General features: G+C 40.1%; 1 protein-coding gene across 1 annotated transcript; it reads left to right on the top strand.

The window, feature by feature from the left end:
- Positions 1–3416: 3416 nt before the first annotated feature.
- On the top strand, positions 3417–5355 carry LOC109998115 (BTB/POZ domain-containing protein KCTD12). Its single transcript, XM_020652853.3, has one exon. It carries the CDS (start codon positions 3798–3800, stop codon positions 4596–4598), a length of 801 nt encoding a protein of 266 aa, XP_020508509.1. The 5' UTR covers positions 3417–3797; the 3' UTR covers positions 4599–5355.
- Positions 5356–13894: the final 8539 nt, after the last annotated feature.

Here is a 13894-nt window from a genome sequence, read left to right as displayed (position 1 = left end):
AGCAGAATATAAAATCTATCCATCTGGGGGCGAAGATAGCCTAGCGGTTATGAGGTGCATCCCATGTATGTAGGCCATAGTCCTGAACAGCCATGGGTTTGAATCCAACCTCGGTCCTTTGCTTCAAGTCATCCCCTGCTCTCTGCTTCCTACATGTCCTGTCTCTATCCAGTCTTCAGCTGTCCTGTTCATCTATCCATTAAAGACAAAGAAGGCCAAAAAAGTCCAATCTATCTATCTAAAGTTCATCATTCTTATTACATTATCTGTCTATGTATCGACCACTAGATGGCGCCAAATGCGCTATAAATATAGGATTCTAGCCACTTCTACGGAGATATTTGTGTTGCAAAATCCAATGTTTATCCAAATATTCACTTCCTTGAAGTTTTGCTTGTCGTTATTTTCATCTCTGCAACAGATGTTCATTTAACTGTGAAGAAGAACAGGCAGATAAATAAAAGATCCTGATTGTTTTAAAGATGATGACTGGTGGAGTTACCACTCAGCCTGTTTTCTTCTATAGCCTAAATGTTTGATCCACCACCTTAAAGATGGAAATACTGTACTTTTTTCTTCTCTTGATTTATTTCAAAGTTACGGTTACTAATTAGTTTTCAGGCTTTTTTTTTTTTACTGCAAACACATATGAACCACTTAAACATTGGCCAGGCTTTACTGTTTACTTTATTTCAGGTGGCTGGTTGTTAGCAGCTCAAAATAAGAGACATTCCTCTTCTAAACTTTTCACAATGTTCAATCTGGATAACTGTCTGTTTGATACCCACAGCAGTCATATTAACCATTTCACCAAAAAAAAAAAAAAATCCAGTACTGAAATGAACATTTATGTGTACTATGTGTACAGCAGGATTGTAAATGCTGGACTTTAGAGATTGGTTTAGCCAACACAAAGGCTGCAATAATCCAAAAACGACAGATGAATACATAAATGGATGGTTCTCATAGCAGAACCCAGATGGTGATTAAGAGAGCAACCATAACTCTTAACCTTCATATTAACCAGGACACTGCTGGAAGGCTTAACTTTACAACTTCCAATTATCTTCTGCCAGACTGAAAGAGAAAAAAGGAAACATTTAACAGAGATGACACGAACATGAGGTCAGGACTGAACACAGGACGGCAATTTAACTGTTCTCTGCCGATAGAGGGAGAGAGAGAAGGAGACAATTGGAGGAATTCCGGCACAGAGGAAGTGCAGAGTTATGTGGGAATACTGCAGTAAGTCACAAATAAAAACACACTTCAGCACATATAACAGTAACTTAACCAATGATTAAACACAGAGATGAAGTTTATCATTATAATGAAATGTGTCTTGTTTCATTTTTTTTTTAATGAAAAAATACATGTCAAACACATCAAGCATATTGGTTTTTTTTAATTCTGTTATAAAAAGCAGCAGATAGAAAACAGATTAAACAAATCTTTATCACACACAAGAGCTCTACAATGAATTTGTCATTTAGATTATTTTTTGTTGTTGGTGTTTTCAGTTTGTGGCGGTGATTTCCAGAATAATTCGTTGTTTCTAAATAATTCCTCATATAACATTGCACGTCATGAGCAGCTGTGTTAGGGTGGATCATTAATTCCAGGAACACCCAAACAACAAACTGCTAATTCATGAATCGTCCACTAGATGTCAGTCTAATCCACAGATTCAAATGTCTGGAGTTGGGAAAGACCGGGTGAAACATTTATGTTTGTGCACTTAACAGAGAACTTTATCTTTCAGGACAGCTACAGGTTTTTGTGCTTTTAGTCACAAATATGTTGTCTTTTTTTGCCAAGAATAATCAGAATGGGAAGAAAGATGGAAAAAGGAGTCCCATATAAAGTGCAATATTCAGGATTTAGGCAGAAAGATCAGCATTTATGTAAATTTAGTTTCAGCCTATTAGTGTATTTGATTTAAAAGTAAGACTGCATCTCCTGCACCACAGAAATACAACTAAACTGAGTATGGAGTCAAATAAATTTAAGGATCTGTGTTCAGCTTTGTTTCAGCGTCTTCATATTCCTGACATTTTTGACTGAATATCCAGAATTCTTTAATATTTTTTGCTTTTAATTAAAACTTTTATTATAATGTCATGTTCTATTTTTCTCTTTGAATCAACACTTGCCGTAACTTCCTAAAAAAATCTCTGCAGGATTTGTTCAATAATCATTTTTTTTAATAACTGCACCAACAGCAATTAAGCTGCAACTATCCTGAATGGTTAAAGCTGCTGTATGACATTTCTGATGGCTGCAGCTACATCTCTGCAAGTCTCCGTTCTTTGTTTGTGAGGAAAATTGTAATAACTGTTTATCGTCATACACGTGGATCATAATTTAGCGTTCTCTCTTACAAATAGCTGATGGCACCAAGCAAAAATGCAACATGTGAGATATAACAGACCAATCGTATCTCTCTCAGATTATGATGTCACTGGTCCGCCTCAGTATGGAAACACTGGTGTGTGGAGTGAAGTATGAATAGAGTGAACACTGCACTTCAAGAACAGATCAAAGAGGTATTTGGTGATATAAGCTGAAATCGATCTAGGGTTAAGACTTGGGTGGATTTGAGAAAAAGTAGGACCGCTTATCAAGGGATTTTTTTCGACATCACAGATCAGTCGAACCAGCTTTATCTTGAAAGTATAGAGCTTCTTGGTTTATCATGTGTCTGTTACTCTGTTATCACTGCATGGAGATTTCTTAGGAAAACTGGGATTTTACTGGTTAATGAACAGCTGCTCTTGCATTTCATCTTTCAAACAACACTACGTTCTACCAGGTTTTTTTTAAACCTCTATAACATGAAAAAAGATATTGATCAGTCCCGTCAAACACAGTGTAGCATTGATTGATATGTAGTGTTACAATTCTCAACTTAAACTCAAAACCTGGAAGACTTGATGCTTTGCTTGATCCCCAGGAGGCCCCGAAGGAAATCAGTTCGCTGGACATTCTGACACCTTAATGCAACATCACTGTAACCCCTGAACTATGCCACACAGCTTCACTCACTGCTTGGTTCCCAAAATAAAACAACAGCCAGACCACATCAGTTTCAATTTGAAGCCCCACAAAATAGTGTTATCAAGAATTTATAATGCACTGTAAACTCTCTCTCTCTCTCTCAAAGTACACGATTCAAACTCTCTCTCAAAGTACATGAGTAACTAGCCTAACTTTACAGGAACTTCTGATCACACTGCCAACTTCCCTCCGGTAGATAGAGTTTGCCAAATCATTCTGAAAATAGCACAAAAGTTTAATTAGCCCTCCCTTCTGCTCATAAGAGATTCAGCTGAGAGAGCTTCAGACCAAGACCTTTGAAAATCATACTTCATTACTTTGTTGCTATTTACACAACAAGGTATTAGATTTCTGACTTTTATTCATTAACCTGTTAAAGTTATTAGCCTACTAAAGCCAGTAAATGATTACTAAAATCGTCCAATAAAACTCATGGCAAGAAAATAATGGAACTTTCTTTTACTATTTCAGTTAGCGTTCTGTCTAAATAAACATAATATCTTGTGGTGTTTAAGAGGAGGAAGTTTAGGCTTACACTGGCCCACTGAAGGCAGCATTTGCTTCACAGAGCTTTCCAGTGAACAGTTAATGTGTCTGTGTGTTGGCCGTCCTTTTTCTCCCTTCTCCTCCCACACAGACAAACCAATACAAACATATCTGTACAGTGAGGAGTCCAGTCAGGGCGCCTACAGGGACACTACACAGTCTCTTTTAAAAAAATATAAAAAAAAGGCAGAGAGATGGCACAGACCGACAGCCAACGTTTTCCTGAGATTGTGGAGCTGAACGTGGGTGGCCAGGTGTACGTGACCCGACTTGAGACTCTAACAGCGGCCCCAAACTCCCTCCTGTGGACCAAGTTCACCCAGAGCTCCCCGGGCGAGCTGCCAAAAGACAGCAAGGGCCGCTTCTTCTTCGACCGGGACGGCTTTCTCTTCCGCTACATTTTGGACTACTTGCGGGACTCGGAGCTTTTCCTGCCCGAGTTTTTCAAAGAAAAGAGACGACTGCAAAAAGAAGCGGACTTCTTTAAGCTGCCGGAGCTGTCGAGGCTCCTGGCAGCGGGCAGCAAAGACAGCTCGGAGGACAGCGGGGAGCCGGAGGAGGTTGAGCTGCTCGCCAGCCCGGTCACCTCCTCCTCCTCTTCCTCGGACCGGACCCCTCGGTCCCCGGGGGGTGCGGGCAACCCGGGTTTCATCACTGTCGGGTACAGAGGCAGCTACACTATCGGGAGAGACATCCAGGCGGACGCCAAATTCCGCAGGGTGGCAAGAATAACGGTCTGTAGCAAGATATCTCTGGCTAAAGAGGTGTTTGGAGAAACCCTGAACGAGAGTCGAGACCCAGACCGTCCTCCTGACAAATACACCGCCAGGTATTACCTCAAATATAACTTTCTGGAGCAAGCGTTTGACCGGCTGGCAGACGCTGGTTTCCACATGGTGGCCTGTAACTCCACTGGGACCTGCTCGTACGCCAGTAACGACCCGGGGGAGGACAAACTGTGGACCAGTTACACCGAGTATGTTTTCTGCCGATGAACTGGACTGAAACTGCAACAGTGCAGTCGTGCCAACCACTAATTTCACGTATAGGTTATAGTTCACGACTTGCAAAAGCTCAAACGTCATGAATGGTCACTTTTCAGATCTAGTTGTTGCTTAAGTTTTGGTCACTTTTGGCTCTGTGCAGTGGGACGTGCAGTGGGATGTGCGGAGCAGCCAGACTTCAACTTTTCTGCCATTTCCCCCACACATTCTGCAAGAAGAAGACTTCCTCCAGACCTTAAACTTCAATCTCATTGGTCAGACAAAGTCACTGTGTGGATATGTCACTGCAGGGCCCCTAACTGGGTTATTTTGATGACCCTTTATTGCTTTCACAGAGACAGTTAAAAGTAAATGACATTAGTAGTTTATTGGCAGAAATGATAGGGGCTGGTTTCTTTTCATCCTTTCTGAGCTTCACCTGCATTGTCATGTTTTTGTAGCACGGCTTTTGGTATTCTGAACACATTAACATGGTCATACTGTAAATAGCCTGATGTTTGCTCTGGCTTTGACCTCCTGTATGCTCCCTACCCAGAGTAACTCTGGAGATTAATGGATAATGAAGATAGTTGCTTCTTTGTGTAATCTTTTTTTTTTTGTTTAGTTTGATTAACAGACCATTAGGCATATAGTGTCACATATAGCTTTAAAGATTACACATAATGCAACATTGTTTTGTGCTATTCATAATTTGTATTGTTCTATCTCTAAAGCTGCAGCAAATAAAGTGTGACGTTGACCAACACTATCCAATTCTTCTTCCTCTTGAGTTCACAATCTCTACAAATGCTGTGTTTGCCAAATACAGCAGCCTACTTTTAAAGGAGAAACCACAAGTGGTGGCTGTTTCCTCATCTCTTTCTTGGTGATTTTTCTGTGTGTCAGCTAAAACATAAGGGCAATTTACAATCTGCTATTGTTAGGTTAACTTTTAAATAGTAGACATTTTCAGTGATATACACAAACATAGGAGATTTTCCTCATGCAATCTGCCACTCTGACCTCACTCTTGGATCCTTTAAAAAAAAAAAGTGCAGAGCCACCCACCCTGCTGACTGAGCAATGGCCATATGAGACTTTAGTGACGAGTTTGATGACAAATTGGATCTGAATAAAGTCACTATATATTGCTGTTATCATTGCGTATGACCTTATTCCATTCTCCCCATCATAAAGTCAGAGTTCACTGAAACAAAACGAGGGCCTAAATATGCCCTAAAGTCACATGATTAAAGTTATAAGGCGTACATCACTTATAGTGCAAAATAGCTCAAATGCACAGGTGCATGAGCTGTCTAAATACAAAATTCCCTTTGACTTCCAAGATTTCTGCGTATTTAACGGACATTCTATTTTCTCCTCACAGGGATTCATCACATTCCTCCGAGTTATATACTCTGAATAATTTAAGATTTTTACCACCATTTTACTTTCTTTACTATTGTAGGAGATTTATTGTCCAGTCCGAGCTCAAATTAAAATTGCTGTTAGTCAGCAGCAGAGTTTGGTTGGGGATCTGGCAGAGCACAGAGGAGCTCTGTTATCTCCCCTGGGCAGGATGGGAAGATGGCAAAGAGGAGGAGGAGGTGGGGGTTTCTCTTTGGCTGACAAGTACAGTAATCAAATCTCTGTTCCCTTGTGGGATCCCAGGGCACAAATCCATGCTATCCCTGGATCAAGACTAATATAAAAGCCTTTGTGTGGGCTGTGTTAGAGTGCACTTGAATAAGATCGTGTAAAAGAGGACAAAAAAAAATCTGCAGAATGAATCATTTATTCGTCAGATTTCCAGGGGCACTGACGCTTTTACTGTAGAATATATTGCAGGGGATTCTCATCCAAAATCACATGAAGACATCATACACAAACACAAGCCAAACTCTGACTTCCCACACACGCTTCTGCCACCAAGGAGCTCCATAAGAGCTTCAAAGATAGACAGAGATCTGGTATCTGCTGTCAGCTGATGCTGCCATCTGGACAGGAAATAGGAAGCATCGACCGCATCTTTTTCCTCCAGAAACAGGACGTGGAATGTGGCGCTGTCCTCAGCAAAATTAGACACGTTTGTCCTCATTACGATTCTGACTGTGCATGTATAATTTTAGTGAAAACAGAGTGGTTGAAACCTTTAAAAGCCTGTGATAGGCAAGGGTGCCCTTAAACACTTAACATATTCTCCATGGGACTTACACCTCATCGAACCATTGTATAAATGTGTGAAAAGACTCACAAAACACTAGGTTAAATTAAAAATGCCCTTTCTTGGTTCCTCTGAAGGGATGATGAGTTTCCCTGCCAAACAGCGCTATCCAATACAGGCCTTGTTGTGTGAGTGTGGACCGTGTCCTTGGTGATGAAACACCTCCAAAACACATTTCATTCCATGGATGCTATTTTTTTCTGTTAGAAAACAGTGTCTGCCAAATGCTGAAGATGTGGGCACACACACACACACACACACACACACTCATAAATGAACACGCAGAGCGCAGGAGGGGGACAGATAAAGAAAGGCAAATTAGCCAATTTGCAGAATTGGAGATAACACAGACTTGCTGGCTTTATTTCAGATCTGCCTGAATGTGCTAAATCTTTCACACTTTCTCGAACAGTCTCCGCCTACAGCTCACTATGACCTGCACGTCTTTAATGCAGATCATTTCTTATACACCTTTCCCAGCTATTCTTATACATAGGCAGATTCATAGTGTTTATGAAGGAGAGCAACACTTGATTAATGAATTCAAACTGTGTTTCTCCTTGTTTAGATTAGGTGTGAGAACAAAAAGTAAAACGTGACTCCTCCGAGCTAAATGGAAAAAAAAAATGTCTCCTCATTTCCATGTTAGCTCAAGTGTGCTATTTACAGCTAAAACAGGCTAAAATATAGAAAAATTTATAGTTTTTGGTAGTCGAAATCCCTTTCCCCTTTTTAAACAGATTCAACATTTTGTCTGTAGAAGACTCTTAAGGCCTCATAAAATCCATGAAAAAAGGTGGACATAAAACTTGAATCAACATAAAACAATCCAAAGCTGTCTTTGTTAAATAGTTTCTTCATTTTTGGTATATGTGGATATTTTTTCTCGGCCACAAATAATAAAAATAAATAAAAGTATACAACTTAGGAATCATTTATCAGCTTATGAAATGCATGAATTGTTTCTTCTTGTAGTTAGGATACATGACAAGAATGCAGCGGATTTCAAATAGGCTAAAGCTAGAGCCACTTAGCCTAGCTCAGCAGGGAGACTTAAAACAACTAGCCTGTCACTAACTGAAGCTAACACAATCAGTCCACATAACGTCTGCAAATCATTAAAGACATATATTTAACCACTACATGTTGTATTAAGATACCAGTTTTTATAGTCTCAAGAGGACCTAATGGTCATGAACCTCTCAGTTCTTAATGTCGAGAAGGTGTCGGGTGCGGTCCAAAATGAAATGTTTGGGGTAGCGGATAGACCGCTAGGCGAGGTAACCACCTGCAAAATCCAATTCATATTGCTGTTGTGTAAGTGTGAGACAAAGGCTGTTAGCATGAAAGTAGCCACAACTTCCATGCTAAAGGATATATGGTTGTAGTTGACACAACCTTAATCAGACTGAATGGATATCTGTCAGAATGGGAAACTTGGCAACCAAATAAAACATTAGCATGGATATTTTCCTGGATTTTAAGCAACAGTTCAACAGATTAAAAGAAAAAATATGTAACTTGTTAATCAGTTTAATACAGGTGAACCAACCTATGGATCAAACCTTATCTTCAGCATGCAAATATGACTCTTCTAATGCAACTCTGGGCAATAGGGCAAATAGACTAAGAGGTCTCAAAATGAGCTTTCCCATTTCAAGCATAATCAGTAATCAATATAATAACATTTCAACTTGGTATCACACTTGATTGACACAAAATCGTTTGATCCTAACTTATAGTGAAGTGTCTCTTTAAATGTTCTTTCTCCTTTGTGGCAGAATAAATCAGAGCTCTTTAGCTCAGCCTGCCTTTTTATTCATGAACTTGGAAACATTAGTTGACAAAACAATCTAGACTCATGGTCCACTTACTCCTGTGTTCTGAAAGTTTTGATCACATCACATGGCCCATTGTGTGTGTTCCTGTTTCTATTGAAATATAAGACCAGAAGAGTCTGAGCAGCCTTTGGAATTTTGAATCCAGTTAGACTGAAACGTTTAACCTCACATTTTCTTCTTAACCTTCACAGCAACAGATCATCTCAAGTAAAATTCCACTTACTCGCTGGGTCTGGAGCTCTTTATTAGCTATTAAAGCAAACACTTCACTGTTTGAATAAAGTTGCTCTGCAGCCATCCACTGCTAATAAAAGTAAACACATTGTAAAAGATCATCACAGATTCATATCAGGAAGGATTATTAATGTTTGCTTACACCTGAACACATAATTAGCCCTGTTAAGTGTTTGTGTTTCTAAGCAGTGAAGTCATTAAAGGTCCACTCACTCCTTGAATCATTAACAGTTCTCAGAAATGTGTTCAACAAAAAACACCCAATGCCCTAGTGTATCCTATGTGTCTCATGTTGAATACGCAAATGGCGAGGGTGACTCATTTCTTTTTGGTCATTACAAGAACTTTCACAAGAGGACTTCCTCTTTCAGAAATCTTCTCCCAGGCTAGCAGAGTCACTAAAACATTGTTTAAAGACACACTCCATCATGTGACAGCCTGGCTTCAGTCTTGAGATTGTGACATGGTAATATGAAGCCATTTTATCCGGTTTTAACTGTAGCATCATTCAGTTTAACTATCTGACAGTTTGGTTGCTGTCACTAAGGATTGCAGCTTTAAGTGACCTAATTTCCTCTTCAGTTACAAGAAGTGCATGGCAGTCCATTCTAGAGTTACTGCATGTTATTTTGGTGTTGTTGATGCTGTTACTCAAAGCAATAATAATCTATACTCAAAACTTTTATCCCTGAAAAAGTGAAGGACTCTGTGAATGGCAGCCTTTCTAGACTCACTCCATGTAATTATAGCTCATGTAATAGAATGAAATCCTCACAATGAGACAAGACATACACACAAACATGCACACAACAAGCTTTTTTGTTCTGCTATTTCCTGTGGCCCAGAGCACGGTAATGCAACATTAGATATAAGAAAAGCACAACTATACTAAGCTTGTTTTCAGTCTCAGCAGTACAGTCCAGTTTAGTACCGGCTGTGGCTTCAAAGCTGTCCGCGAGCTGTCCATATTAGGTTGTATTTCAAATCGGTGGCACAAAAACAGAAATATAAGAATTAAGATTAAGTATTAAACCCCCCTCCTTTTTTTCCCATAGTACTTTTACCAGGGCATTTCATGTTTTTACATGTCTGTAGAGACAGAAGCCTCCATGAGTGAAATTAGGTTTTAAGTTTTAGACATTTCTTGTAAGCAAAGAAAGTTTTTTATTGAAGGGGTGCTTTGCTGCAACCGGATGCAACCAGTTAAAAAAGTGTGAATGCATATAGCTGCAAGAGTTAAGTAAGTTTTGCAGATAAAATCTACTTCAGAATGTTGTGGGAATTGGTTTGGATTTTGCATGCAACTCTTTTGTTTGCGAACACTTCAAGGTTGCAAGTCATGCTCTGAGAAAAAAAAGGATAGTATGGTCAGCAGAAACACAGATTTAAATGCCAAAATGTTATCTGCCTTCTCTAAGGACTCAGCCTCTGAGTTTCTGACTTAAAAGCTCCCTCCCTGTCTGTTCTGAGTAGTTTCTTTGGGTATAGAGGGTGGGTGTAAATGCCAGTCTCTGCTGAGCTGCTCTCAGTGCCCAGCAGCAGGCCGGAGATTGGTTCGGCTCCCTTTGACAAAGCTGAGCCTTGCGCTGTGCCGGTAAACTGAAAGGTAAAAGGCTGCCAGCATCAATCAGCTGCAGGGAACAGAGAGAAAGAGAACAAGCATCCTCCTTTCCCGCTGTGGCTGCAGCGGGCTTCCTTTCACAACATGTGCAACCCCCTCCTCCTTACCTCCGTCTTAGACTGTATGAAAGGGCAAGATGTGGAGGAAGCTGATTCAGAGTCAAACACTGAACCACCATCCTCTGACTTTGTAAGAAACTGGAGCTGAAATGCCATTTCACAAATCGCAAAACCCTGCATTATTTTCATACTTTGTGCAGTGGTTTAAACAAAACCTTTTTTTTTTTTTGCCTTGGTAGCTGACACTGTACAAAGTATCACCTTTACACAATGAGTTTAAAAACCCACACCTTTCTTTGCCTTTGCAGGTACTGGTATAATTCATACATAATTAGAGTGATCGTTTTTAGTATGTTTCAGTAAGTAAAACACAAGTAGGTTCAAAAGCTTTTGAAACAGCTCGAGTAAATTACTTCAGCCAGCAGACGCATCACAGCAGTAATGGCTACTATGTTATCCTTTTGGTCTATTAAAGACAATCAATTCAAGTCCATTAAAGGGCTCTCTTCTGTCATTGACAGGCACCAATTGGTACCTTACATGTCTGAAAACATTATGTAAACAAGTCTCCTCACTACAAGACATCAGAGGAAGACTTAAGTGAGATTCCTTAACCGGTTAAACATGTTCTGAATGTTTCTATAATGCTATCGGACATTTTATATAACGATCTGAGCCTGTAAGTGGCAAAAGCAAATACAAATAGTAGACTTCACTTGCTCGCCTGTAATCCCCCCAATGGATAACATTGCAGTCGGGATGACTGCTGACTGAAACAATCTACTGGAACAATTACAAATTTGTTAAGAAATACAAGTCGTTATCACACCTCAAAGATCCACTGATTCCCTTTGTAGACATTCATGATCACGAATGGATGAATCCTTAAGACTGGTTATTTACTGGACCCCACCAAAAGATTGCAATTAGAAGTTATTTGTGAACTATCTTGAACGGATTCCCTAAATGTGGTGACCACATTTATGTTCTCAAGACTGACTGTTCATCTAGGACCATCAACAGCAGAAAAATTCAAAATGATAAACAGGACTTCACATATTGAGCGAACCTGAAGAAGCTACGGGCAACAACGCGCGTGTCTCGATTGATGTAAGCATGCTAACACACACATCTGTCAGCTTGTAAGTGTTAGCATAAAGAAACACTGTAAGTACAGCCTAACAGAGCTGCTAGCATTCCTGTGGACTTGAGTCCTAAATAATTAAAAAAACAAAATTAGTAATATCTCATCAAAAGTTCACATTTAAAGGGATACTTCACCCATTTGCATTACACATTGTATCAGTAGTAAACTGGTAGTATTTTTGAATGGTCGTGCATCCAGCCCTCATTTCTCCCTGAGACTGGAAAGTTCTGTATTTCTAAGTCTGAAAAGGAGCTTCCAGTGACGCAAATATCGTCATATTGCGTCACTGGAAGCTGTTGCGGTTAGCGGTGTGAAACTACAACGGTAGTTCCTCATATTTTCGACCACTGAAGCTACAGACCAATCACAGATCAGTGGGTGGGAACTCACTCCCAGAATCGAAACTTAACGTCCGTGGAAGCTATGCTAACAGGCTCTATGGAGAAAGCTGACAATGGCGAAAAAATATAAAAATAGCGGCGAGAAGGCTGCTGCCGACAGGCTGGTCTTGCATTTTGGCTGCTGCGGCCGCCAGGGCCGCTTGCACTAGCGCTGGCCGCCGGGGCCGCTAGCGAGGAGCCCGGGCCAGCTCGAGCTGGGGCGGACTGGTAGTCTCGGTGCTCTCACTGTTTGCCCATGGACACAGACATAGAGTCTGTTTTCTGCCAGGAATTTCCAAGATCAATTCTGGAAGAAATCTCTGAATCAGTTGAGGAAATGGCCTTAAGTGTTGAAGTAAACATGTCTGTAAATGTTTTTATTACTATATTTCTACTGCTATATTGTATATTTTGGAGAAACTGTAACGATCAAATTTCCCTCTGGGATTGATAAAGTATTTCTGATTCTGATTCTGAAATCGAGGACCTTAGTTGGAGTGGCCTGCGGTGCTGTGTATTCTGGGATTTGGTGTCTTTCATCCACGTGTCAAAAAGACACTTTCTGCCTTTTCTCGGCCAAGAAGGCACCAACTTCAAAATGTATTTCACATTTCTACTACATATATGACCCAATGTCAATACAGATTCATGTTTCAACGGGTGAAGTATCCCTTTAAGAAAAACTAGTTGTTCATCTTGTTTAGCCTTTGTCCTTTTGTTTTGGCTAACAGCATAACAGAGCTGTAAAAACAGATTCTAGGTCTGCCCTGCCTATCTCTCTGTACGGCCTGACGTCTCTGTCTGCCTGAGCTCTGGACAGTGTTTGAGCAGTGATGTTCCAGTGAGAGAACACTTGCCACATATCTACTATGCACAGACACACCCACGTCTTCCTGACTGCTTCCTGTGTCGTCCAGATATAGACAAACCCATGTAGGATCTCACTGTGCTGATAGCACATGATTGACGGGCGCACAGAGGGGGGTGGTAGCACATTTGTAACTTGAAACTGTTTCCTTTTTGCTTTCCTGTCTTAAAAATGTGCTACCACAGTGTGTGTGTTTACAGAGTCTTTTAGAGTTTTCATGCACGTCTTTGTCAATGATTCTCCAACTGTTTCCTATTTTGTTAAAAAAAAAACAATGAGTATTTCTGCTTAAAAAGATCATCTTTCTCTCATCAGTTCACCACTGAAAGGAGGTCAATATATTTAGATAGCTTTGATAAAAAGAAGATGACAATTTGCAAAGATAAAACAAGATTAAAATGGGATGTCTTTAAGATCTGGATCTCTCTGGATAGAGCCGGAGGTTCAGGGACCATAATAATAAAATATGTGCAGAAAACCATACGGGAATCTTTGTGGGGAGAGTTTCCTCTTAAGTTAGCAGCTTTCAAATATTACCATAGTTAAATACTTTGGTGGACGTATGAATTTCTCCCAGGAAAAAAGGAAGTGGTTGAAGTGGTTAAATATACCCAAAGGAAAAAATTCATTTATAAAATTCCAAAGATTTTCGGAAAAAAACCCTCCTGGGTCAAGATTTTCCACTTTCCCACTCTATCTTGTCTTACTCAAGGGGAAACTAAGCCACATTAACATTTTTTTTTAAAGTTGTGGTGTCAGCTGTCACGTGTCTCAAGGTTACTTATTCACATTTACACTGTTGGGTAAAGTTTAAAAAGAGCATCCATCTGGCAGCCTTTATTTTAGCCTTAACATAGAACCCAGCATTATTCAACAAGCGTCCACTTGTTTATGGCTCACAGGCTTTTCTTAGCGTATATAAAGTGACACTTCT

Source organism: Labrus bergylta, chromosome 3, assembly GCF_963930695.1.
Source record: "Labrus bergylta chromosome 3, fLabBer1.1, whole genome shotgun sequence".
Taxonomy (NCBI): Eukaryota; Metazoa; Chordata; class Actinopteri; order Labriformes; family Labridae; genus Labrus; species Labrus bergylta.
Note: the sequence above shows the minus strand (reverse complement) of the source record. Positions and strands in the feature narration are given on the sequence as shown.

Excerpts from the sequence above, each read along its gene's own strand:
- LOC109998115 (XM_020652853.3), top strand. The coding sequence starts at position 3,798 with ATGGCACAGACCGACAGCCAACGTTTTCCTGAGATTGTGGAGCTGAAC.